We start from the raw sequence: 26,826 nt of genomic DNA on the forward strand, positions 1-26,826 counted from the left end.
TTTTAATACAAACCTCATGGCACCAATTAAAGGATATTTTACATCTCCACCACAGAAAGTACCGGTGAAATCATCCATATCTACAGTCCACACCATAGCTCCTCCGTATCCATTGTCTTTAATCCATTTCATCTTATTTCTAATGGATCGCTCATCATCGAATCCAATCCATTGATCTCCAGAAATTGCATAGGGTACTTTCATTTCTTCGTCCCATACATAGGTTGCGCCATTTTTAAGTATTTCACAAATCTAAAATAGATAAAAAAAAAAATAAAAATAAAAATATAAAATTAGTTATGGGAAAAATTTGATATAATTAATTTTATTAATTAATATACATTTGACTAAAAAATGTAACATTAGTAAAATAATGTTTTTTTATGAAATTTAAGCAATAATAATAATTTAAACTTAATTATATCTGAATAAAATATAAATATTTAATTTAAATAATATAAATATAATTAATCTCAAATTGATAAATTAATAATATACAGTTCAAGATATTAACAAAAAAATGAAATTATTAATTTAATACGATAATAATATAATGGCAACTAAATTTTAATAATAATATAATTGTTATAAATCAATTTAACTCATAATAACTATAATTACCTCGTAGTAAGCTAAAAATCCTGCTTCTTTTGTATACTCTCCAGCTTTACCTCCACCTGATGCCGGCGAATTCACTTTGTAATTTGCTGTGTTAGATAAAGTAAATGTTCTGCCATACGTCGGCATACCTATGATAAGTTTATCTTTAGGTGCACCCATCTTAGTCCATATGCTCGCGGCATTATCAACGCTCAATTGTTTACGCCATTCTGAATCAGATGATGGAGCGTATAATGGGGCATTATGCCCAGTTTCTCTTTCCCATTTTCCATGAAAATCGTAGGCCATTACGTTTATGAAGTCCAAGTATCTATTCAAATGATATGAATACATTTTAAAATAAATAAATATTGAATTAAATATATTTTTGAAAATATATACTTACGAAGAAACAGCCGGTACGTCATAACCACCTTTGATGTTATCTGGACCAACAGGGACTGCAGCAGTTAATAACAAACGAGGTTTCTTCACTTCTTGTGCTTCAGCTTCAAATGCTTCTCTAAGTTCTGAAAAGAGAATAATACCAGTATCAATAATGTGAATACTTATCGAAAAAAATTAAATTATTAATTATATTATCTCACAACATACCCTTCAATAAATGTACAAAGTTCTTTTTGTCATCTGGTCCTTTTGGATATTCCCAATCCAGATCTAAGCCGTCAAAGCTACGAGCACGGAGGAAAGGTATAGCACTGTAAATAAATGTCTGCCTTGCATATCGAGTAGCTGACATATCTTTAAACTTCTGTGTGCCAAATGACCAACCACCTAAAAATGCATAATTCCAATATAGACATCTTAAAAACTACATACTACAATATAATATAATATCATATTATCATTTATCAGAGATAATTAAAAAATTATTTTTTTATAAACTGGGCAATGATGGTTAATCTGGAGATTCATTGTGTCTAGTAACGTGTCAAAATATAATAATAATAATAATAATCGCAAAATAACTAATAAAGAATACTCTTTTTGTACTGTGACAGAATAACTGTAGAACTATTTTTTACTAGTATAAATAACAAAAGAAAATATCAGTGAATAATAATTGTACATGAACATGAATGGTAGATTGACGCGATGAGTCATTTTAATATATATATATATATATATATAGTTGTACATTTATTTTTTTTTATCGTACATTTTATTAAATTTATAAACAAAATACAATTTTGAAAAATTAATTAATTAATTGAAAATATCATACATTTCTAATTAAAGTTAAATTTAAAATTATTATAATATTAACTCAAAATTAAATTATAATTATGTATACGTAAAATTGTATAAGGATCATTATTCATGAACATAAAATAATTACATAATTTAAATTTTACAAAATTAAATGTATAGTAGTGTATACTTAATCTTAATTACTACTATACGAAGAATATTATTTAATACACTCACCTAAAGCCAATAGGGTTTTTAACTTCGGATTAGCTTTCTTTAGATTCTTTATTCTATCATATAATCCAACCTTTCCGTCTTTGCTTTCGTCATTCGATTCAAATGACGATAAACGTCCTTTTTTCAACCACCCGAAGGCAAATATAACGTGAGTACATAATTCCGGATCGATGTCTTCGGGTAAATATTTTCCGGTTTTTGGTCTATATTGTGACCAATTTGTATAGTAGCAAACAATCTGAAACACAAGACTTCCATGTTAGGAATTTTCTAATTATCACCCTAATCCTTGACGCCCTAATAATAGAGAAAGTTAACAATAAAATAATACGTGAACAAAGAGCAGGTGTGTCCACATATTAATTATCGTACCTACGTAGTTTTTTTTTTTTATTCTAACGACACTTTAAAAATATCCTTGGCATTTACACTGTTTACACTTCGGCATCTGTGTGACAAGTCGTTAGAATTAATTATTTGACTTAAAGCATAGACAAAAAGAATGTGTTACAAAAATAGGGTACCTATAGTGTATAGTCATTTACCTCTAGACGCATATTATATTTTGTTTTTAGATAATACATACACATTTCTATAATACAGCCATATTATTATACTAACACATACATATTATTATATTAATTATGAGTATGTACTACATGAATGTACAAATGTCACTTACTAATGAATACCTACGGGTATTTTGTAATAATTTACTGTAAAACTTAAAAGTTCATAGGTACATAACTCGTATGTCGAGAGAATTATGAACCACTTGATTAGACAAAATAATTTCATTGCTATATTAGCGTGAAATAGAATAAGTTACATAGAAAAAAATTAACACTCGTGTACATGGTGTAATATAAAGGTACATAGTATTTTAATACTTATACAAAACCACAAAATTAAACTCGTTTCGTTCGTATTTATGACTGGTTCTATACAGTATACGAGTACAGTAAAGTTGCTGGTACACATTAATAATTATGTTACATCAAGAATAAGTACATTTAAAATACAAATATACTATATTATCGTACCAATGAGTCATGATCAAAATCTTCATTAACAACGACCCGAGAGTACCTTGAACACTAATTTAATATTTACTTGTATTATTACGTCTGTACTGTTGTTGATGAATATTTTAGATCATAGAAAAACATAAGTTAACACTAATTATTTATTAATTTATTGTTTCTACATTTTTGTTTTGTAATTAGTGGTGGTAACAAATCGTGAAAGTAAAAAACATTTTTTAAGATTACAGTATTATAATATTAAAATTACTGTTCTACACAGAATTTAAATTTGTTATAGAGACATATTATAGTCGTATAACTATGGACTTGTATATTATATTTTAATGACGGATGTTTCGAAATTAGAATAGTTTCGAAATTAAACTCTCGAAAACCAAATACGTTTGGTTCCATCAAAACTACTCTGTCATTTAATTAGAACATGTCATTATGTTATTATCACTGTCGAAATAATATTTCATTACGTAACAATATTATAGTCACTCACTTGAATCAGTATTTTTCAATTTAAAATAATAATCATACGTGCCCTTCGGAAGATTTGTTATATATTATATGCTTTGTTTTTTTCGTCAATTTTATCAATAAAAATAATATTTCCTGGCCTGTCATAAGTTCTATATATGCTCGAATTTACACACAAAAGATTTTATATATATTTAATCTTATATGGTTTAGAAATAATATATAGGTAAGGTTTCCTCAGTGCAAAACCATTGAATAGAATTTTATGCACGTCGATATGACGTTCATTTTCCCGCTCGATAAACACCGAAGGTCTATAGGCTAAATATAATTCAGAATAAAAATCGTTTGGTAGAGTATAATACGGTTTTTTAAACGTGGTGAGAATTGACGTACCTTATATCCGCCTTCGTCCTGGTTGTCTTTCGCTGCTGTCACGTGTTTTTCCGTCGAAACGTCTGTACCCGACTTCCTGGTGGCAGTACGGTTGCGTATCTTAAACTTGTTCACTGAAGCCGATGTTTCCATATCTACAACCGCGGAGGTAGCCGCCGCTGTTGAATCTGAAACTGCAGTAGTTTCCTGCTGCAATTTGTTGCCCGTTGGCCGTCTCAGTCTTCTTCGGATTGCTATAAATAAAAGTTTTTAACTTAAAAAGCGCTGACAAAAAAATGACAGAAACACATGGAAATGATGTGTTGTATTTAGTATTAAATTTGAAAAAAGTTTAAATCACAGCTGACAACATCTAAGAAAATAAGTGTTTAAACAAAATCTTCGATATAACACAAACACATTACTTATCTTACAACCATATCCTCTCTTTGTGCATAAAAAATATTTATTATATTATTAGATGTTATGTATTGGACGATAATCCAAAACAAAATTTCATTTTTAAATTCAAAATATAAAACATAATTTTAATATTTTGAATTAAGTTGTTGTGTTACTAATTACATTACATAAATGGAACTGTGTTCATCACTAATAATTAATGAATTTAATACAGTTGAAAGAATAAGCCCTTACAACAAACAGTTTTAGGTTCGAAATAAGTATCATAACTAATAACAGAGGTATATCATATGTACGAAGATTTAATCATAATTAATTTAATAATAAATGGACAGTATATTAAATACATTTTGAATACATTATCTTTATCTATATTTTATAGATATATAGATAACATGTCATTTAGATTACACTATTAATACGAGTAGAAAATGTTTTATTTAATGTAATAGTTAAGATTAATAAAATTATTTAAGTGAAAATGATGTTTGTTATTATTTAATTTTTAGTCATAAACTATATTTTTATTATGTTTTATCATTATTTTTAGCTTATTTAAAAATAAATTATTTTCTGATTTATAGTTATGGGGCTTCAAATGTATCATATTATTATCCACAATGGTTTTAAATAACAATTTAAAACAAAAAGGATAAAATTATGTTGACAAAAGAACACAATAAAATATATGATTTAAACTAATGGTTGACAGTTAAATGAGATTCTCGTGTATTATTGTTGTATTATACGTAGACATCATTTACATTTTATGCATTGTTCTCAATCCCAACAAACATAATATCATTACTAAATAAGATGTGTTTGTAATTTTTAAACTGATTTTATGAGCTTACTTTTTTTTATAATATTTAAATTCAATAATTTGTTAAATATTTAAAAATAATTATTAGTACCTATATCTTTTTATAATCATGTAAAATATTAATTTAAATGTATATTTTATATTTTATGGTATGTAAAAATATTTTTAAAGACCTTCAACATTATGCTCTACATAAATCATAATATTCATATCTTGATATAATTACCAAATATGAAAAATAAATAATTAAAAATATTTGGTTTAATTGCTTCACTACTACACGACAAAATCACTGTATAGTATCCGTACTTAATTATATTTTGTGTAAAAAACAAAAACACACTCAAACCTACATATTTTTGTATAGTACACAATCATATCATGATAAATCATTGATTATTCGAGATTTGATTAGCTACTTGCAAAAAAAAAATAAAAAAATACTGATTACGATCTATGGATGATCTATGATTGGATTCAAAATAATTGAAAATAATAGGTATATAAGAATATGGGTAATATAATTTTTTAAATTCATTAGGGATACCACCTACTCGTACCCATAATTTGTTTGAGAGATTTTCAAATAACTATCAAACACGTTTTATGTTACAATTATTTATTTATGAGAAAAAATGGTAACAGTAATGAAGACGACCATGAACTAATTAGATTTATCAAAAAAAAAAATCTGATCAAAACTTAGAAGATATAACCTTGTTAAAATAATGTTAGAACTTTTCAACGGAATAATATATTCAGAATCAATTAATTGGAACGTGGGAAGAGAAATGATAATATATTATATTCATGATTTATCACACATTTACGTTTTTCAAGTAAATTAATTGGAACTTTTTTTTATTTTAAATTGGTTCAATATTATTTTCCCCTCAAAATCACGTGTAGGATGTACGCCATATTTTTTTGTTTAAAATGTTTATCAAAACAATCAGGAAAATGTCGTAATTCAATACAAACACCCGGTTTTTATATTAATTCTATAAATTCTTAGATCCGTGTAATATTAAATTATTTCATTCAAATATAAGATATATCCTATAAAAATTTCTTGATTTTTTTTTCTTTATACATTCTACTCATACAATGTTTATCTCAAGGTTTTTTCCCCATCAATCTGCTTGTAACGTACTGTATACATTTTAATATACGTTGAACACAGTGGATAATACGATCAATACGAATTTGTCAGTCACACAACGTTAAAAAAATATAACCAAAGCGAGTTATCGATCTATTACTAAATTTAATATTGCGATTAAACTATTAACAAACTTCGTGCTCACACTATTATAACTTTTATTACCTACCCATACGATACGGCTATGCTGTACGTATGTTATTTTTTCTTGAAAAATTATGGTCCGTTGAACAATTTTCAGATAAAAACGTATCTGAAAGCAACCGGTTTGACGGCGATGGCATGAAATGATTTGACTTAACAACAGTGATAGATTTTATATGTTGGGAAATGATTCGGTCGGTAATCCAGTTTAAAAAGGAAACACAATCAGCGGTGAACCCATATTAACGTGTATATATATATATACATCTGTGGCTGTACCTATGTGTACACGAATAATATATATTACATTGAGTAATCGTCGCCGTCGGGAGCTGGTTGAGCTAGTCTACCGATACACGACAAGGGTGTAATTATTATTGGGTATCATATATATTGTACTCAAGTACGTATGTGTGAGAGAGTGTACAGATCAGCTGGTTGAGGACGATTGGTGCGGGTCAGCGTAAAAAACGAGAGCGTTGCGCACGCGTCGTTGACAAAAAAATAAATAAATAAAAAGTAAAAGGTGCGCAAAACGACCGTTCGCCAGCTATAGCTGCATGGCGAAACTGGTTCTCCGCGTGTCCGCCCAAAGATTATTGTCTGCGTCTGTCCGTCTACATAATATAACATAAAATACAAATAATATCCGTAAGGATAATATTATTATATATATGTATGGACAGAATAATATTATTTGGGATGCACACGATCTTAGATGACAAGTCTTTTTGCTAGCAGACTTTTGCAGCATTCTGCAGTGGACTTTCGGATGAAATAATTACAGTTTTCGCCTTTCGCATAAAATGCACATCGCAACTACAGCTAGTATGTTAGATTTTTAGTTTATAACCATAAGCCGGCTGGCGTTTAAAACGTGCATCGACGTATGAAACGTTATTAGATATATTTAATATTTATATTATTATCATTTGATTTTTTTTCTATGTGGTCAACGTACTGTGTTATGCAAACGTAAATACGTTTACGGTTTAATATTTAAATATCGCATCACAGGATAATTTGATTATCAAACGTTATGACTTACAAGTCGTCGTGGGTGAAACGATAATTAATAAAAATATAAATTAGAGCAAATATACCTACATTCTAAATCTAGTAATAATGTGAATTTTGTAATAAATAATAACTATTTAAAATGACAATCGTGACTGTTATACCCATGAGCTATATTTTAAGAAAATTGTATAATAAAGTCATTATTCTCACAGATTTCATAATATTTTTATATTCTAAATTTTCATAAACAAACTATTATAATATCAGATTTACTTCGAGCTCGTAACCAAATGTCTAAAATATTGTATATAAATATAATTCGACGTGTCACGTGGCATAATAAATTAATGTTGAGTTGAACGGGAGCCCTCTTACACCATTTGAGATTTCACTTGAATTTCAAACTATTTGTTAACTATAAGGAATATAATGTATACGTTAAGTTAAGTATTCAAATTTTAAATACTTATTAATATGTCACAATAAAGTTTTTTTTAACATGTTGAGTTTTGAATTTTATTAATTTTATATAGGTGTATTACACAAATAAGTTATTTTAATCTGGAGATTAGAGACTAAAGAAAATGTGATCATTTTTTTTAGTGAATTTTTAATATTTTTATTTGAAAAGAAACCGGGTTGTAGTAAAAATAATAATAATCTTAAATTAACTAGTTTTTTAGATACTTTTATTAATTAATGCTTTTACATTTATGATAATAAACAATAATAGAAAACTGAGTGAAGCCAGATTAGTATCCATTATCCAATATCTAACTCTTCATCCGGTCCACTCATTGGACGAATTATAACTATCAACTAAATGCAAAATTATATTTTATTATTCAGTCTAAATAAGTTTGAAGCACGTTACATAATTAAAAAAATAAAATATATTTAATGAAAATATTAACCAAAGGTAAGAAAAATAACTAATAAAAAATATATACTACGTAATCTGAGCTAAATAAAAATGGAAAAACTGCTCTGCTGAATAACTAATCTAAGCTAAGACAATATGTCACAATGGTAGACTACTTTTAAGGATATTTTTTAATTAATTTAAATTATTCTTAGAAAGGCAGTATATATTATACATTATATCCTGTATTATTGTTATTAATTAGATTGAAGTATAATGATATAATATTATATACCTAACATGTAAATATTAACATATTAGTTATATGTATGCTATATTATGTTATGTGTAATTAAACTTGTATCACCATTCATTTGTTGAAACATTTAAAAAAAAAGCAGAAGTGAATACCAACAGATACAGTAAAATGATGAAATAGTTTCGTGGTATAATTAGCTTATAATTAGTCTAAATATTTTGAAAACATTTAAGTGTTTATAAGCTATAAAATAACAATAAACCTACGTAATGGCGAAAATTTTTACGTTTCAATAATAAATATTTTTATAATTAGACTGAAAGCTATTTTTTGTCAAAACATTGTGCCTATATATTATGTTTGATATTTTTACTCTTATAATAACTAATCATATATAAATCCTTGTATTAAATTTGTAAGGTTTATGTTTTACCAAACATATACATTTTATCAACATAAATCGTAAAAAAAAACTAAAAATTTAACATATTTTCTAAGAATAAATGAAATAGTACTAAAATATTTTTAAAGTATATTATTTCTAAAAATAATATAAGTAATATAATTATTTTTGTTAAAATACATGTTGTAAATAATATATCATTTATAATAAGAAAAAATATATAAATAAATAATTGGGGAAAATGTTAAGTACTCATATACCTCTACAGTTATTTATTTTTTAATGGATTTTGTTGTAAACAGGTATTGCATAAATATTTTTGTTTTTTCTTAATTTCGTTTTAGATTTTTTTATTAAAAAAATACTGGAAATTTTCTACTTAAGATCTTAAAAAATACAGTCTAGATCTAATTTCCCATTAAAAGTATAATTTAAAGATTTATAACATATTTTTTACTACAATATGGTGATCACTAGAAAATAAAAAGATTCATTCGTAATTTGAAATGAATAATAACTTATAACACACAAAAATACCAAGTCAAATTGTTGTAAAGCTAGAATTTTATACCAATATGCATAATTGAATTAGAATACGTTTTATAATGTTCTTATATAATTAAATGTAACTCGTTATTCTTCTATTGTTGCGAAATTAAATCATATAAAATATTACGAACAGGTACTACAGGCCCGCCGTTGTCTTATCTAAGCCACCATCGAGACACGTTGCAAGTGTCTTAATTTTATAAATTTTTAAAATGATAGAATTAAATAAATTCTGAGTAGGTAATACGGTTCTTTACTTGTACATTCTCACAGCTTGACACTGATAAATCGTTTTAGGGCTGTGCAAGAATTTTGCGCGATTGAGTGTTTTGCAATTATTTTTATTATTTTTTTCCCCCCATAAATACAGTCGTTTATCACTGAACTATTATATAACGCATTAAAGAATACATATTATTATACAAAATCAACGTTTGAAACATGAATGGTCGGTAGGAATGAATGTTTATTTGATTTACTCCCCACATACCTAATCCAAACTAGCGTGCAAGACCTGTAAACAGTTACCTTATATTGTTTTGTTCTATAGGATTATGTCACACGATCGTGCCAGCGGGACAACCGGTGCAGGATTTGGGGAAACCGGTCCCGATGAAATTGCAAGTATTGCGCTTATCTATATAGGTACACCTATGCGCCGTTTTGAACCTTGACCCGCGGTACAACGACCTTGCATCGCGGTCCGGAACCAGTGAAAGCGCATCGGACATCCTGCGACGTTTTAACGATCGTGCGAATCGACCGGAGAAGACAAAAATAGTAAAAAAATTAGAAAAAAAAAGCTTATGTTTATACTATATAATATATAATATATAGTTACACGCGACCGGGCTGCACCGTAATAATAGCCGTCGTGCATGTGCTTAGGGAGAAAGTATATACACTGAGGCGATCACACAATATTGTTTGCGTGAATGTTTAACTGCAGATATCGTACCTGTTGCCGGCTGCAATAACGATACCCCCAAGCCAATTATACAGATAATGTGTGTGTGAGTGTGACTTCACCAGTTACTGTAGGAAAATTGCCATTGATAAATATAACTTAGTAGTTTGGTTTCCAATATCGTTATGTGATAATATAAAAAAATTAAACCTACTAATCGGAAGAAACTAGATGAATAATGTATCATTGGGTAGATGTAGGTTATAATATGCCTATCTGATTAATTATATTATCTCGATTGGAAAGGAAAGGTGAATAAACCTAATGTTCGAAAAAATCATAACTCTATGAGTAATATATTATATTATGTACCCATATGACCTCATAAAATAGTGCATCTAATAGTATACATAAATCGGTACAGTATAATAACGATACTCGTTTTTATGATAGAGTTAAACGAACTATAAATGAAAACTCTACAACAACTCCAATGCATATTAATAAACTAAGTAGTATGCATAAATATAGGTATCCATAATGATTATCGTTTTAAATTAATCATCGCATTTATTAGGTAACACTCATATATTATTATACCTACGTAACGTAGTAACGCTGGTACGGTATCGATGAAAATCATACACTTTTTAATATTATGAAATGTTTATTTCTCTTTTGACTTAATTATGTGAACTCTGGTTAAATAAAAATGGCAAGTGTTGTATAATTTTCGAACGTTTCGATTATGTATAATAATATATATTCTTCGGTCATTCAGTTCACGGTTTCATTATTTATATCGTATACATTTTATTATTATTTCATAGTTTACAACACATACTTTAACAGTTTTTATCTGATATATTAAACAATTAAAAACAAGAATAATTAAAGTCGTGTAATATACTAATAATATAAGTTCCTATATTATGTTCAATATTAGTATTAAGTATATCAACAATATACATAAGAACCTAATAATAACTTATTACGTGATTATTCTTAATAACTTATAAATAGTATATAAATTACATGACTCATTTTATATAGTTGTTAGTTTTTAGTCGAACAGAATATTTTATATATTTTATTTTCATAGTTTTTTACACTATCGTTAGAGTTTCTCCGTACATTTCTAAATTGCAGTAAATAAAATGAAAGTAACTAAACATTTTACATTTGCTCCATTGCTTGTGTTGTGATTTGAGCACCGAAATGTGTGCCCTAAAAAAGCCTATAAAATATAACATGCTACTTCCAGTCATGTATAAAAATTGACCTTAATAAATATACATTTAAGTCATACAACGTATGAAAAAAAATTACAAAGTTATATTGTACACATAGCAACATATTAAAGTTATTACTTATTATACACTAATACCTAACTATTTACTTATAAACTTTTCAACATTAATTACTAAAGATAACTAAATTATCTAATTATTTTAAAGAGTGTTTACATCTTTCTTGACAATTAATCACATTTTTCTTTACAATCTATAAGGTATATATAACTAAAAAATGAAGTTATAAAAACCAACTTAACAGTGTTATTTATACCTACACACTAAATCAATAAAATAAATGTATATTTTTGGAAAAATACATTTTTTATAAAAATAAATATTAGGTTTTTAACTTTATCACTTATCAGTTATTACTATATTGAATTAATTAATATATTAATGAAAACGGATTTAAATCACGATAGATTTTAAATATTAAATTTAACACTTACTTTCTGAATTTGTATACGAGCATAGTGTTGCTATGATGGTTACAATGAGCAGCAATTTAAAGTGGAAGCAGAGTTTAAATTTTCTGTTTGTCTGGAAAAAAAATAACAAAAAAAAAATTATAATAACAAGTACATAATATAATAATTGAAACAACAGATAAAATAATTATACAGTTGCTGGTAACAGTTTTAGTTGATAGAACATGAATACCACTTAGATTGAAGGAAATAATGCCTAATGTTTCGAGATTAACCATGGTGAATCGGATTCACGTATTTGTGGAGATCCGTTCAATTTCGTACACTTTCCTCATCTAGGTATTTATATAAATATCACTAGCTTTCACCGATTTTCTGACTCTTTGTCGTCTTGTATGACTAGCGAAAATAGGTACCGAAAACACTGTTGTTCCGTCACCATTTATATACACGTAGTGAGTTTGATCATCGTCGTTGTTGGTTAGCTGTCATATGATTTCGTGAAAAATGATGAACAGCTGATAACAGCAGTACACATAAGACATAACGTAGGTATGACTACGATTTGATTTTTGATTTTAAAATTGATAAAACTTTTTTTTATTATGATTTATTTTAAACATAGTCGAATCGTGATAACTACTTATTCCCTATCAATCATTATTACAAAAAGAATGAGTATAATTGTTACTTTGGTATATTTTAAATTAAATAAGTAAGCTAATAATTTATTACCTATCTTTCGAATAACTATTATTATCAGTATAGCCATAATAGTATATTTTTGTGCTATTGTAATAAACACGTCAGACATAAAGCTCATAATTTGTGTTCCCGTATAGAAAGATGTTATTCAGTTGGAAACCAGTTAGAATATCTTTCACGCGCACAAACGTGCCAGGAAAGTTATAATATTCGTAGATTTACGTGTACAATAAAGTTATGAAGACGAGATGAATACAGAAATAGAGGGAGGGAGGGAGAAAGAGAGAAAACGCCTGAGTAAAGAATCATACATTAATACCCAATCCTTTCGTTTTTAATTTTTCATAAAGGTTTTAATTAGTGCGGAATTGGAGCAAATGCGAAAGCCAAAACAATAACGTTCACAATAGCTAGAGATTAGCAATTATACATATCTCGGACAGCATAATATAATATAAGGCAGTATAATATAAACTCAATCCTCGCGTGTGTACAACAGTCTAAGGAATCGCATACTCACGAGCCATATACACTCTGCACAAACGTTCGACCAGCTCAGCTTTCTCTGACTACACACACATCACACAAAATAGCCTATGCGTATCGTTTTTCCAGTTGCACAACGCGTGATCTGAATACGAATTAATTAGATAGTTTGAAAGAAGACACAGTTCTCAAGATGTTTATAATACATATTATGTATACATATGTAGGATTGAGGTGAAAAACAAGAGACCCAAACACGCGCGCGCACACACACGCGTGTGAAATAAACGTACATTGTTTTTGTCAACCTTGGCTGGCAGTACGATTTTAGGTCGAGTGGACCTTTTGCTCTCAATATATGTGTAGCCACCAAATATGGTATACTCATTAACGACCGACTTCCGAGTTTTTAGTCCTACGTGTGCCGCGATATTGCGAACAATACCGTCGATATTTATAGTTAATAATTTTTTTAGTGCAATGTATAAACTTCATCTCGAAGAGCTTTTGAAAATAATATCGTTGAACATTATGTGTTTCATTAAACGTGACTAGTAGCTTATTTTCAGATTTTTTAACGTATATGCGACGATATTTTTCTAGTCAAACAGGCAGGTTAGGTAACGTCAAACTCAGACGGCATTGAGTCCTAGTTTTGTATTTATTTTGCATCTAACAATCGTATCCTTCTAACAAATATTATTCAATTTGACATTAAACTGTAAGCTACGTAGGTACCTCGACAAAAATAATTATTATTATTTGATGGCTTACGATTTTTACGACATTAAACAAAAAGGGACGCGTCGTGTATGTCGAGGCTTGAAAAGAAACGGTTTCCTAGTTCATACTGTTCTCACACGGACGGGTAAATATTGGTTTTTATGCGAGTGTTTCATTCGTGTGTGCTTTATTTGTGGCTTTCATTAGCCGCAACAGGGCGTAGCCCTCTGGTTCACCTTGGACACGCTCTACATGAACCTCGACACATTATTTTGTGGTCCCCTACAAGCGTGTAGGTATTTATTTTTATTATTTTCAGAATACTCGCATATTATCGCCGTGTTTTATGTGAATGATTGAATACATGGCGCTGCAGTGGTGATGCATACGTGAACATTATTTTAAACGTATATAATATTATGCAAAAATATCGTATACCTATACAGTATACACATTTGATATTATGCGATGTAATTACATAATCTGTTCCCCGTCAAATCAGTTTTCCTGAAGTTCTCGTGCCGAGAAGGAAACATCTCGTAGAAACGTATTGGTAAGCGAAATTGTTTAGCTCTTTCTTTGAAAACTGCGTGAAATTGAATTTTCAGTATCTAGTTAAAAATTTCGTTGTCAACGAATAAATGAAAAAGGAAAAGAAAAAAGAAATAAAAAACTTATCATTCTCTAGTCTTATTATCTTAAATACAAAAAAAAATAATAACAATAATAATAATAATAATAAAAACATAACACATTAATATTAAAAAGAGAAGGGGGCGTAATGTGTATATTATATGTTCTTCAAGGGAAACCTACCGAATGGTGACCCACTATTCTGTAACCTCATTGTTGTTTTCATAACAATTGTCTTTTTTGTGTATAAATTATCCATCACGTGTAAAAAAAAATGTAAAATATATACATAAATCAGTATGTAGTGCATTATTATTATACACATAAACATATTTTATATTTTAAATAATTTATTCCACCGTTTTTCTTCTCTTTCTTTCTTTCTACATCCGATAACCTATTGTTAAATCACTGTCAATGTACTAGAAAGAAGTCTCTGTAAAGAATGACACGAGAAGGCATTTCATACATATATGACACGATGTTTTGAAATTAAAAAAAAAATACGTAGATATACACGCGCTGCACGTGTCATATTTTTACTGACCGTCCAGAAAATTCAAAATACGTATAAGTCGATGGCCTGCGTGTTGGTGCAACACAATCTTGAATGTTGCGAAAAAAAATAATAAGCAGATCAACGGTGAACACGGAGCAAAATAAATAGTTTGAACTAATTTTAAATATCATTTCAAAAGAAATATGAAGAATGGAGAATCTAAAAAAAATTTTTTATAGTAGGTATAGGTATTATAATAAACCGTAGTCACCGTTTCGTTCCATTAGTTTCATTAATGACATCAAAGTGTAAAATAATGTTTTGATAAACAATCACGGTTAATATCTCGATAATTATATGGTTACTCAGGACTCTAATGTAGACACAAAATATCGTGTTAAGACACGAATCTGATTTTTAAAAGCTAACCAAAACAGCAACAAACACTTGCTACAAATGTTATCTTTTTATTTTTATGTAAAATTGAAACTCGTTTTTCAAAACTAACGCTATTGATACTCACTATATACTGTTGTGCATTTATATGTATATATTTATATCTATATACCATCGTGTGAATTGAGTTTTCAGCGGAATGCGTTTTTTATTTAAAAAAAAAAAAAATCGCGATGAACGATTGCCGTAAATAAACGAGCCAGTTAGAATTAGATTGGGATACGCCTACTTATCGTCGAATAAGTATCTATATTATACTGCTTCTGATGGTATACCATTCCTGGACAACTTTTAACCTAACCATCGAACGTTGGTCGTTTACAGCTTTTGGTTCGACTCTCAAGTCCGCCCAAAGTCTGCACCCTCGCCTTTAACATCACCACCTCCCGACCACCATAACATACGTGTCGGGCGTGGTCGCGGTGAACTCGGATGACCCACACACACCTGTCAAAACGAACGTTGCGTGGATAATATAGCAATATCAATCTCGCACACAAAGTCATGTCCGTTTGCGTTATATTCGCCGCACAGCCTCCGGGTGGTACCGGGTGGTAGTGCGGCAAGCACACGCGCGATAATGGGCGTTGTCGCCGGACCATAATATTATATTATTTAATATAATATTATATTGTTTTTCCCCCCGTCGTGTTGTTCGTGGTGTGCGAGTTTGTCGTATATAACGTTTTCCTCGTTTGCCGCTGCTGCAGCGCACAGGTACCTATAATAATGATGTATACTCTCGCCGCCGGCCCGGTCGGTAACGAAAGCCAAAAAACCATGACTCCGCGATCGTTTACAAAAACTGATCTCGTCCGGCCAACCGTAATAATTGATATTCCGTTCAGTACCGGCGCACGTTGCGTTATGATCGCAGTTTTTTTTTTTTACATTGTGTGAATAATAATAATAATTTGTGGTCAATGCTCTTGCCGAGCGAAAAACGCATATCGTAGAGGGGAGGTCTCGTGCTATTATACAGTAGCAATAAATAATAACATAATAGTAACGAAGAAAAAAAAAGGCGATATACCATAAACCGCACACACGCGCACTCGTTCTGCCGTTTTTCTGTTTAGTCACCGCGAGTTGTTGTGTGCGTACCTAAATGCGTACGACGTAATTTTATGGCGACGACGTAGAGACTAATAAATAAATTGATCAAGCATAGTTTTCGGACCATCGGAACTCGCGTATATAAATTGCAATAAGTAAGAATTAACAGACTTCGCAACCCGAGCACACGCGGTTCATTTTTTTCTTTATTTTTTATGTTGAGGCAGATCGCTCTCGTCCGATAAACGTTATCGAATACCTATAAACCAACGCTTGCAAAATGCCTACCTATACCAAACGGTTATCAAAAATGATACATTACGTCAGAATTGTATACAGCGAGTTGTACATTATAATGGCAGCGATGTTCCTGTATTATAATATCACGTGTATGTATTTTATTTGAAGAAAACATTTATTGAAACACTTAGATATACGACCGTGTTCTCAGATTTCTAGATACAAAAAGCTTATTTACTACATAGATATGAACTCTGATAACATATAATATAATATAGGAGCTCTTTAAAATACCCTCAGGTATTTTGCAAACAACAATTTTATTGTTCTAAGTACCAGTCATTGTTCTGCGACTAGAATGGATTGACCTTTCAGTTAGTTTAAAGAACATCATGAATAAATATTTAATATGATAATTCCGAAGGTTGAAAAATCCACAGTATGGCAAATTACAGATCAAGCTCAGTAGAATTTAATGCAAAATAATGTGTGAAATATGAGAAAATAAATAAATTTAGTAAATATGCTAAATACAAACAATTCTTTATGAACACATGTCCCATAATATGAGAATATAATAATTCTGTATATTAAATACATTAATAATGATAATATAATATATATAATAATGTATATAATGTATTGATATCCATTTAAAATTTTATTTTTCATTATGAAATCAACATTAGTATTTAATAACCGTTATATCTCAACTAAATAATTGATTAGGTAGCTGAGTAAAATAATAAATGCTTTCGTTAATAATAAAATATAAACGATGGTCAACGACTTGAAATTTAAAATAATAGCTAATATGTTTCAATAAAAATAAAAACAAACTGAACTACGTAGAAATTTTCGGTTAACATTTTGAAATATTTCAATAATTGGATATGATAGTTGTATTATCGTTTCATAATACTTATTCGACTATAATATTAGATCAAATAATAATAAATACTAAAATTATTTTGAAATAATAAACTCATAGGAGTCGAACTATATGTTGTACGGTGTTATATACAGAGATACTGCAATTTCGTTTAATAGCCATTAAGTACTTAATGCGTACATTATCTCTACTTATTAAACTACATATTATTATATTATTACTATGAAAATGCTGCTAAACCAGTCAATGGCACATGTAAAATATTTTTTAAACGATAATAATAATTATTATAATTTTTTATAAAATGTCCGAATAAAACTGGTCAATGCTAAATGATCTCATAACGTTGATATAATTTCTATAATATATAGGTAGTAATAATAACTATATACGGCGTTATTACGACATGGAAATTACGAAATCTATTATCTTACTTGAATTTAGTTTATTTAGATAAGTAGTAGGTATCTATCTACCAGCAATGTTACATATTATGTTGCTCAGGGATATTTTTTTTTATTATTATTCTGTGGTATTAAAGTTGTATGCAATTTCCCTGCAATACGTTTCACTTATCATTGCTATAGTAGGTACACAGTATCAAAACTAGTTTCTATTTATTATTATATCTTTGCAATAGGGTTTTATAATAATTTCCACTACCAGAGTACTTATGCATTATGTATTCGTGTTTTTATCGACCACCAATTACTGATGTACCTATAATGTGATTATGTTTTTATTATTATTTTTAATTTTCAACAACAAATAAAAAAAAAACGTTTAGAAAGTGTTAAGCTGAACCGTTGTGTTTTTCATGCGTTATTTTATAAATTATTTATTCGTGCTCGGGACATATAATTTCGTCTATTTATACGCAACATAATATACGACGCGAAGCATCATTATTGTTTCACATAATTTAAGTGACTATTGTAGAAAACGATCGAACATTATAAATACACTAAAACGGCCGTGAAGTATATAATAATTGAAACTTTAACGGTACAATAGAGAAAATCGTCTCGTTTTGTTGTACAGGGAAATCAGCTGCGAGGATCGTGTCGAACCACGGTCGTCGGCTTCATATTATACACTGTACGGATTCAAATGATTGTCAAAACTCTCAAGATCGATTAACGTCGAAAACCTTTCGGCAGCCTCCTCCGATCGTCCTATCGTCGTCGCAAAAGAGGCGAGCGGTGCATGTTTTCTAAAAAGAAAAACGACAGTATTCGCTCGAGGCGCATATTATTATACTATACAACGTTTCCCTTGAACAGTTATCCAATAACATATACAATACGATCGTCGATTTCGACCACTCGTCTACGATACTCTGTTGTGTTATAAACGGCGAACGGCTAAGAAGTGTGTTTCGGCAGTAGCATATCGCTGGCTGGCCGACTGTCGAGATCGAGGTGCGAAAATCACGAATGTGCAACCGACGTGTGTGTCCGCCGCGACGTGCCGCTGCGCAACCTTCGGCCGCCGCAGCAGTCGGTCGGTCGGTCGGTCGGCTACCATTTAATGGTTTTCATAGAATCTTAGCTAGTGCCCCGGGGGTACGGCCACGGTGGGGGCTGACCGAAATCTAAACGACTTATATTAATCGATTTCTGCATTGTATTATATTATATTGTACCCGAGTGTATAAAAGTACACGCAACTATTTTGTATTAGAAAAAAAATAAAACGAACGGAGCGATATTACAATAATAATAATAATAATGTACACTGTTATTATGTTCATTATATGCATATATATAGGTAGGTACCTATTTAATATTTGGTCAGTCTTAACCATATATATCGTCGGGCAATTTGCTAAATAATCGATCGAACGACAACACTTTGCCAATCGTCGTTTACTTCACGTTCGAATTCAATATTGACTCAAAGTTATAATTACCCATAGTATAGGTACTTCTATTATATAACACCATACACGGTTACATCGTTGCAGCTGCATCTGCAGCATACATAAAAATCGGCAAGCCTTGTGAATACTGCCGCTACTATTGTATAATTTGGAAATCTACCGTGATAGCAATAAAGAACCTGTAAAAGGTTCGAATCTCTGATCATGAACGATTTTCGAGCTCAAAAATACTTCACGTCTACAATATATTATTACTTGGACATATTTTACCTCAATAGAACTTGATAGTTTAGTATTAGGAAACAAAATTAACTAACTATATATACGTGTATAGGCGAATACACCGTTTTTATATACGATGTGAGTAACATTTCAATTGTATTCAATAATTCTAACAAAAGTAATATAATATGAATGCATTTGATGACTCAAGAAATTTGAAAAATGAATTTTTTAAACGAAAGTTAACGACCTTTAAGGTTAAATGACCATGGAATTTTGTACACAAATAAAAATTATAAAAGAAAATCATATTACATAATAATTTAATATTGATAATAAATTGTATGTGTTTTTTTTAAATAAATAAACACTTAATCGTTTGACTACGATTAAATCATACAGATGATTTGTTTTTTTTTAAAACATTGACATTTTTATTTACACTTTATTATTCCCTACAAAGCTGTCAAACTATAATCTAAAAATTTCCTGTTAGATCTCGATAAAGAATATTATTTTAATATCATACAGTTAATTGAATGTGAAGTAAGTTCTAGAAAAGTCTGGTAACATTTCAAGGACAACTTCTCGAAGGTCGATAGTCAGATTGCTTACCACATTTTGAATTATTCCTATTTAATGTAATTTTAATATGTATATTATTATATTATTAGTCTGAACAATGATCGTGTTGGAACTTTTTCAAAATAATTTTAAGTTATAAATCTAAAAATGTAAAACGTACATAAATATGAATTTCAACAAGTGCACCCGGCTATAATGACAATTGTGGGAATGAACACTTGTACTCGTTTAAATAATGTATATTTTAAATGTTTCTATTACGGTCGACTTACTTTCATATAGCTATAAAATGATAAGAACCTGTTTTAAAAGTTAAAAATTATTAAAAATAAACATAATATATAGGTACCAACTATCTATCTAATTATATTAGTATTACATATTGGTAATCGAATAAAATACTATAAGTAGCTATATATCAATGGTTGTTATAACTGAAAAAAATGCGAACAATATTAAAGATTGACTATATAGGTTAAAACAAATATCATTGAGAGATATCAAGTACGTTACAATTAAAAAAAAAAAAACGTGAAATTACACAGTATAACCATTGTAATAATCAATTCAGGAACACGATTGCTTTAGTGTCTCGAATAATTGACATCCGCATATCTATATAGTGTGCTTACAATAATACTAGGTAAGACGCGAATCGATAATAACGAAACTACAATGCAACGATATTATTGATATTGCTAATCAACTAAACTCGAACACTATAACAGCAGTGGTTGTATTATGTCAGTATAGGTACGCGGACGCGTGTCAGATATATAGTGGCAATTAAAAACAAATATAGGCAAGTTTGAACGTCGTGATTTGAAAATCTATTTTTTAAGTCCGCGTGTTTTTAATTTTTTTTTTTTTTTGTCCCAAGGTTACTTTTCCTTTCACCCGAAATGCACGACGTGCACAATTATAAGCGAGTATCACAAAATATGTATAACAAATGTGTGCGATATAGGTACCCACGGGCATGCAAAAAAAAAAAAATTACCGAAGGAGTATATTAATTCGAACCGTTCGGACACCAGCGCAGCGCAGTGATAATCGCATGTCATAATAATATGTTTTCAAAAACGGACGATATCTATTAAATATATAGGTCAAACACTCGCACACGAATGGTACGTATATTATATTATGCACTTGGCATTTATAATATGTAACATTAGTGCACGAGATCCGAATTCGATCTAAAAACATTAAAAATATTATCAATCATGTGTATAATATATTATATAATAATGTGTGCACAATAGTACGCTCGATGTCTGTGAATACCTTTAATGGTCTATGTAGATATAGTGAAAGCACTGAAAGCGAAAGCTTTCGATGATAAAGCTTTCGTTGGTAAACATCGTGATAATAATTGTAGCCTTTAGGTGCATGAGCATGTCTACATTTCGTTATTTTATTTATCGTTTTATCGACGAAGAAAATCTTAGAAATATAAATCGTACGCACTTGCGCTTGTAAAAGCTGTAACGAACGAACTGTGTAGTCGAAAACTATACGTATTACATTGTAAACAAACGGTCTGCGAATATTTTATAATAATTGTATGGCGATAATGTAATAATAATGATATGTAACCCTATATGTGCAGTACTGCATATACATATAATATTATGCACACCGATTATTATGAGGCAAAGGAAAGGACTTTCACTGTCCGGTTCGACCCGTACCTATTATAGATATATATTGTATTAAATTATTATTATCATTGAATTATATTCTAAAACGAAATAAAAAATAATGATAAAAAAGTCGAGCGCTCAATAAGATTATGTGCACACCACGACGACAGTGGCGGCCAATACGTCCAGTTGCCGTTTTCGGGCATAATACGTATTGCGTCATTTCCAGAGTATTAGCCTCTGCAGCTGACAATAACGGACGATATATTATTGTTCCTTTTTGCAATTATTTATATGGATGATACGTAGTTTTGGCGTCGGCCACTAAAATATTAATATTAAATAAATACTCAACCAAGCCCCCCCCACCCCGCCTCGCTCAAAGCGCCTGACAATAATTGCGCCCCGAATACTTAATGCAATCCATAGGAAACGGTATAGGCACGTCGACGAAACGGGCACGAGCGACTTTCACGTCCTGATTAGTGATGATTAATAATATTATTCCACAGACGTCCGAGAGGTTTTTTTCTGGGCATGGTTTAGGCCGACATTTTTAGTTTTTTTTTTAACAATACTGTTATATAGTGGCTGGTGGTATACATCACAACAACAAATATTCTATCGGAAAATATGCGAGACAGTGTAACATCCCGACAATCGCGGCGCCTGAGTCATAATACGTAATATATTATTTTATACCTATTGTCGAAATGACATTTTAATATTGTATACATATACCGCCGAGTATTATTATAACATAATATACTTACTATAATTGTCGCGTTTCAGTGACGTGGTCTAAATGTCTAATAATTTCTCAGTAAACCCATTAGCTGATATTACATAATATTATATAAATTATCATATTATAAAAGCACAATATTATTATATGTTTACTGCGGGCGAGTAGTATGTCAATAACGCCTCGATGCTGTAAGATGAGCGTATTCGTACGAATTAAGAGTGTTAAATAGATTTGAAAATAATTTATAGTTTTCATAATGCCAAATTCCCATTATCATATACGTAATTTTAATTCGATTCAACCATTATTTTCTAACAAAGGTCGAACAATACGTAATAACGTGGCAACCATTCGGAATCATTAAACAATTAGCAAAAGTCATTTCGTGCATTATAATATTATTATTGTGATATTAAACTTGCGTAAAACATAATATTCTATATTTTGTATCACCGCACGTCTATTGCGGCATACAGTTCCTGTGTACCAGCTCTGTGTGTTTCAATATTAAAAACTCGTCGTAAAACGTTTAACAATATATATATATATATTATATTCAATCTACATAGAATAATAATATACTCTACTCTGCTGCTTCCCAAATCAATACAATGTTTTCAACATGCATTCCTGTATTATTTGTTACTGAGCTCATCTTAATAATATACGCATTAAGCACTATTGGTAGCCGGTCGTATAGGTACACGGTTTTCCAGTTTTGTCTTCCGTTTTTTCATCCCGAAACCGGTTTTTTAACGTTCAGTATATGTGTATTTTTCGTAAAATAATACAAAATATATATACGTATATTATATGCTTCCCGTGTACTATAACATATATGTGAATGTGTGTGTACGTAAATAATACTTTTTTTCAACTTATTGTATACGCGTATGTGTATATATTTTATTTATTTTATGTCTTTTTATTTCGTATAGTATTTTTATTTCAGGGTCAGTCGATGGCCACACAAGAAATATCAACAACAATAACATTCATATGGCTCACCGGACATTATCGATACATCGTTTTACCCTGGGCTTTGAGTTTGTTTTTAAAAATAAAATCCTACCAATAAAATATATCGGTGCAGTGATATATTATTGTTAGTGTGCTGTAGTATAGTCGTATTATTTTCGAACACGACGTGCATTTATGCACACACGGTGTTTTTGAACTACCCATACTATGCGCTGTACGTGAACAAAGCATAAATGGGTATATATTTAAATGCTGTTGTTGAGTATTTGCTTTGATATTATTATTCACTGGTCTGTTAACAGTATATTGGCTAAACCTACCCCTTGAGAAAAACGTAAAACCAAATAATATTAATTATTATAGCAATACACAATTGCGTGTGCACACAGCTTCCGTCATAGTTTATTCACACGCCGATCACATTCATTCGACGCGACAACGCATTATGTTTCAATACTTATTACCAATAAGTAACACAACACAAACGAGACGAATCGTGTGACTTATAGTGGTCCGACGTACAGAGTATAATCATTTTTCGAGGTTTAAGACGGAAAAAAAATAATAAGGGCCTGAAATACTGATGGCGGAGTCTACGGTGTATCATTTCGGTTAAAAAAAAAATAGACACATGGGCGATCGTTGTCTAACTATATACCTTGACCAGGCCAACACTAGATGGAGAATGTTTTTGAATCTTCTAAATGGATCTTACAAGACCCAGAGTCTTACCAGCCAATAACGTCTGATGGAGGGGCACATAATGATACAGGAGTTGAGTTAGTGCGATCGAAAACACGAGCGAATAATTAAAACACTATTTAGACCACACAGTCATACGTTAATAATATGTACACGAATTCGTTATATTGGCAAGTCTAGATGTCTTCTTCGTCGGTCTTTGGTGGCGTGAGTCAACTGGGTTAAGTGATCGCGGCGTAAGTGGACTAGTGCGAATGTACCTGTAGTCGTAACATTGACGTAAGCCACGCGTAGGCGTCGATATGTGTGCGTATATTGTACTTTTCTACATAGAAGTACCTGTCGAATAATAATATAGTCTTTGTTGTTATTATATATTTTAAACACATATTATATAGTCACCGCTGTGCCGTGACGATTTGGGCGTTTTTATTATTATACAACACGATATTATAACGCCGCGGTCCCGAAACTGGCCACGTACCTGCGTGGGAAGAACAATGTTCAAGTAGCACTTGAGATTTGTTGATTTTTCTCTTTTCGATATTGTATTCTCCGCACGGGTATATAATGGACGTAAAGTACACCTAATATTATAATAACATGGCCGTTTTTATGGTTACGTTGCGCAGTGGCTGCTTCGATGTGTAACAATATTGTAATATCGTAGAATGTGGGTACCTACATGTAGTCCTATATATTATCTTGGACGTGCACAATATAATACTGGATACATTATTTTTTTTATAATTTTATAAACGTACCTATTATTTTTTTTCTCAAACGCACGTGTCAACATAACAGTAATTGTGCAACTTCTGGACGCATGGTCTGTAGATAGACCGGCGGCCGATACGTGAATGTGTCAACCTCCTTTCTCTCGGGGCAAAATAATAATAATAATAATCCAACGATCATAATAACAACGCGACACACGAAGAGTAAGAAAATTAATTACGGCCCCCACGTGACTTAATTAAAAATCATTATGCTATTACTCATGTTATATTATATACAAGTCGTATGTATTACAAATGAATATTAGACGGTAGACGACGAGTATACGCCTTCTTATCGTCACCTTTTCGTCTCGTAGAGATTCCCTTTACGAAACAGTGTTTACAATAAATTAATCGTACGCGACAAATACCCGGCCTCCAAAACTCAAACAATATGACATTCGTATGTGTATTCATTTTTGGGTATCTACCGCAGATTTCCTGCAATCGATCTGTCCTTTAACTATTCCGAGAATAACCTGCACCAGCCGTCACTTTAGTGCTATTGATAGAAATTAAAAAAAAATTAAATAAATAAATTATGATAATTTATAGCCGTACTGAGATAATTATACGCTGTTAGCATATTATTTCTTTTAGCCGTAGTATATAATGCATGTAGTATAAAGCGGTGACGCCGTCGACAAAATATAATATAACACGCGTGAAAAATTACATACATACCAGCTAATTACCTATAGCTACGAGAAATCTACATAATATTTTCTATGTGATATTATCTAACGAGTGTTTTTTTTATTTCGTCTCGCAATCTCTTGATATAATACATACTATATAATAAAATGTATTATATACATATATTATAATACTATTGATCGGGAAGTATTGTATTGTATTATACATAGCTATTATGACTTTATTAATTCAGTAATCAAAAAGTGTTTCTGCTTCTCATCTACCTACTTGCAATAGCTATGTATTATTCGTTTTCCACCATAGTTTTCGGAATTTTGGAATTATGCGTATAAACGGGACCAAACGCCATATTATGATTATTGAATTTTGACAGTATTCGACGAACTCTGAATATCACTAATACATACACAATCTTTTTAATATAGGTGCAGAATATAATATCGTTCCTATATAAACGTATATTATGTATTACGTATTATTATTTTGTTTTTGCAATACAACGATGAATATTATATAGTTATTGGAGTTGATTTTTTGTTCGTTTGTGTACAACGTCCGATGATATTCGCGCTACTGACCGCACCTCACGTCGAGCATATTAAATGCACTTCCTGTCAATATACAATGACGGTTGATTGAACTGTCAGGTTGCCAACATATTTATCTTTAAGAAACACGTATGCACTTAACGCAATTCGATTCCTAGTACTTAAAATAAAATATA

General features: G+C 30.2%; 1 protein-coding gene across 1 annotated transcript in view; it reads right to left on the reverse strand.

Annotated features, from left to right (window-relative positions):
- Positions 1-26,826, reverse strand: part of LOC114132241 (probable chitinase 10) — a 30,858-nt gene that overhangs the window by 2,960 nt on the left and 1,072 nt on the right. The window contains exons 2-8 of the mRNA XM_050204448.1: positions 12,232-12,322; positions 3,957-4,189; positions 2,050-2,287; positions 1,216-1,395; positions 1,007-1,130; positions 622-931; positions 14-252 (exon numbers count right to left, since the gene is read on the reverse strand). Of these exons, the coding sequence (XP_050060405.1) occupies positions 14-252; positions 622-931; positions 1,007-1,130; positions 1,216-1,395; positions 2,050-2,287; positions 3,957-4,189; positions 12,232-12,322 (1,415 nt within the window). The remainder of the gene's footprint in view (positions 1-13; positions 253-621; positions 932-1,006; positions 1,131-1,215; positions 1,396-2,049; positions 2,288-3,956; positions 4,190-12,231; positions 12,323-26,826) is intronic.

The sequence above is a fragment of the Aphis gossypii genome, chromosome 1, assembly GCF_020184175.1.
Source record: "Aphis gossypii isolate Hap1 chromosome 1, ASM2018417v2, whole genome shotgun sequence".
Classification (NCBI taxonomy): Eukaryota; Metazoa; Arthropoda; class Insecta; order Hemiptera; family Aphididae; genus Aphis; species Aphis gossypii.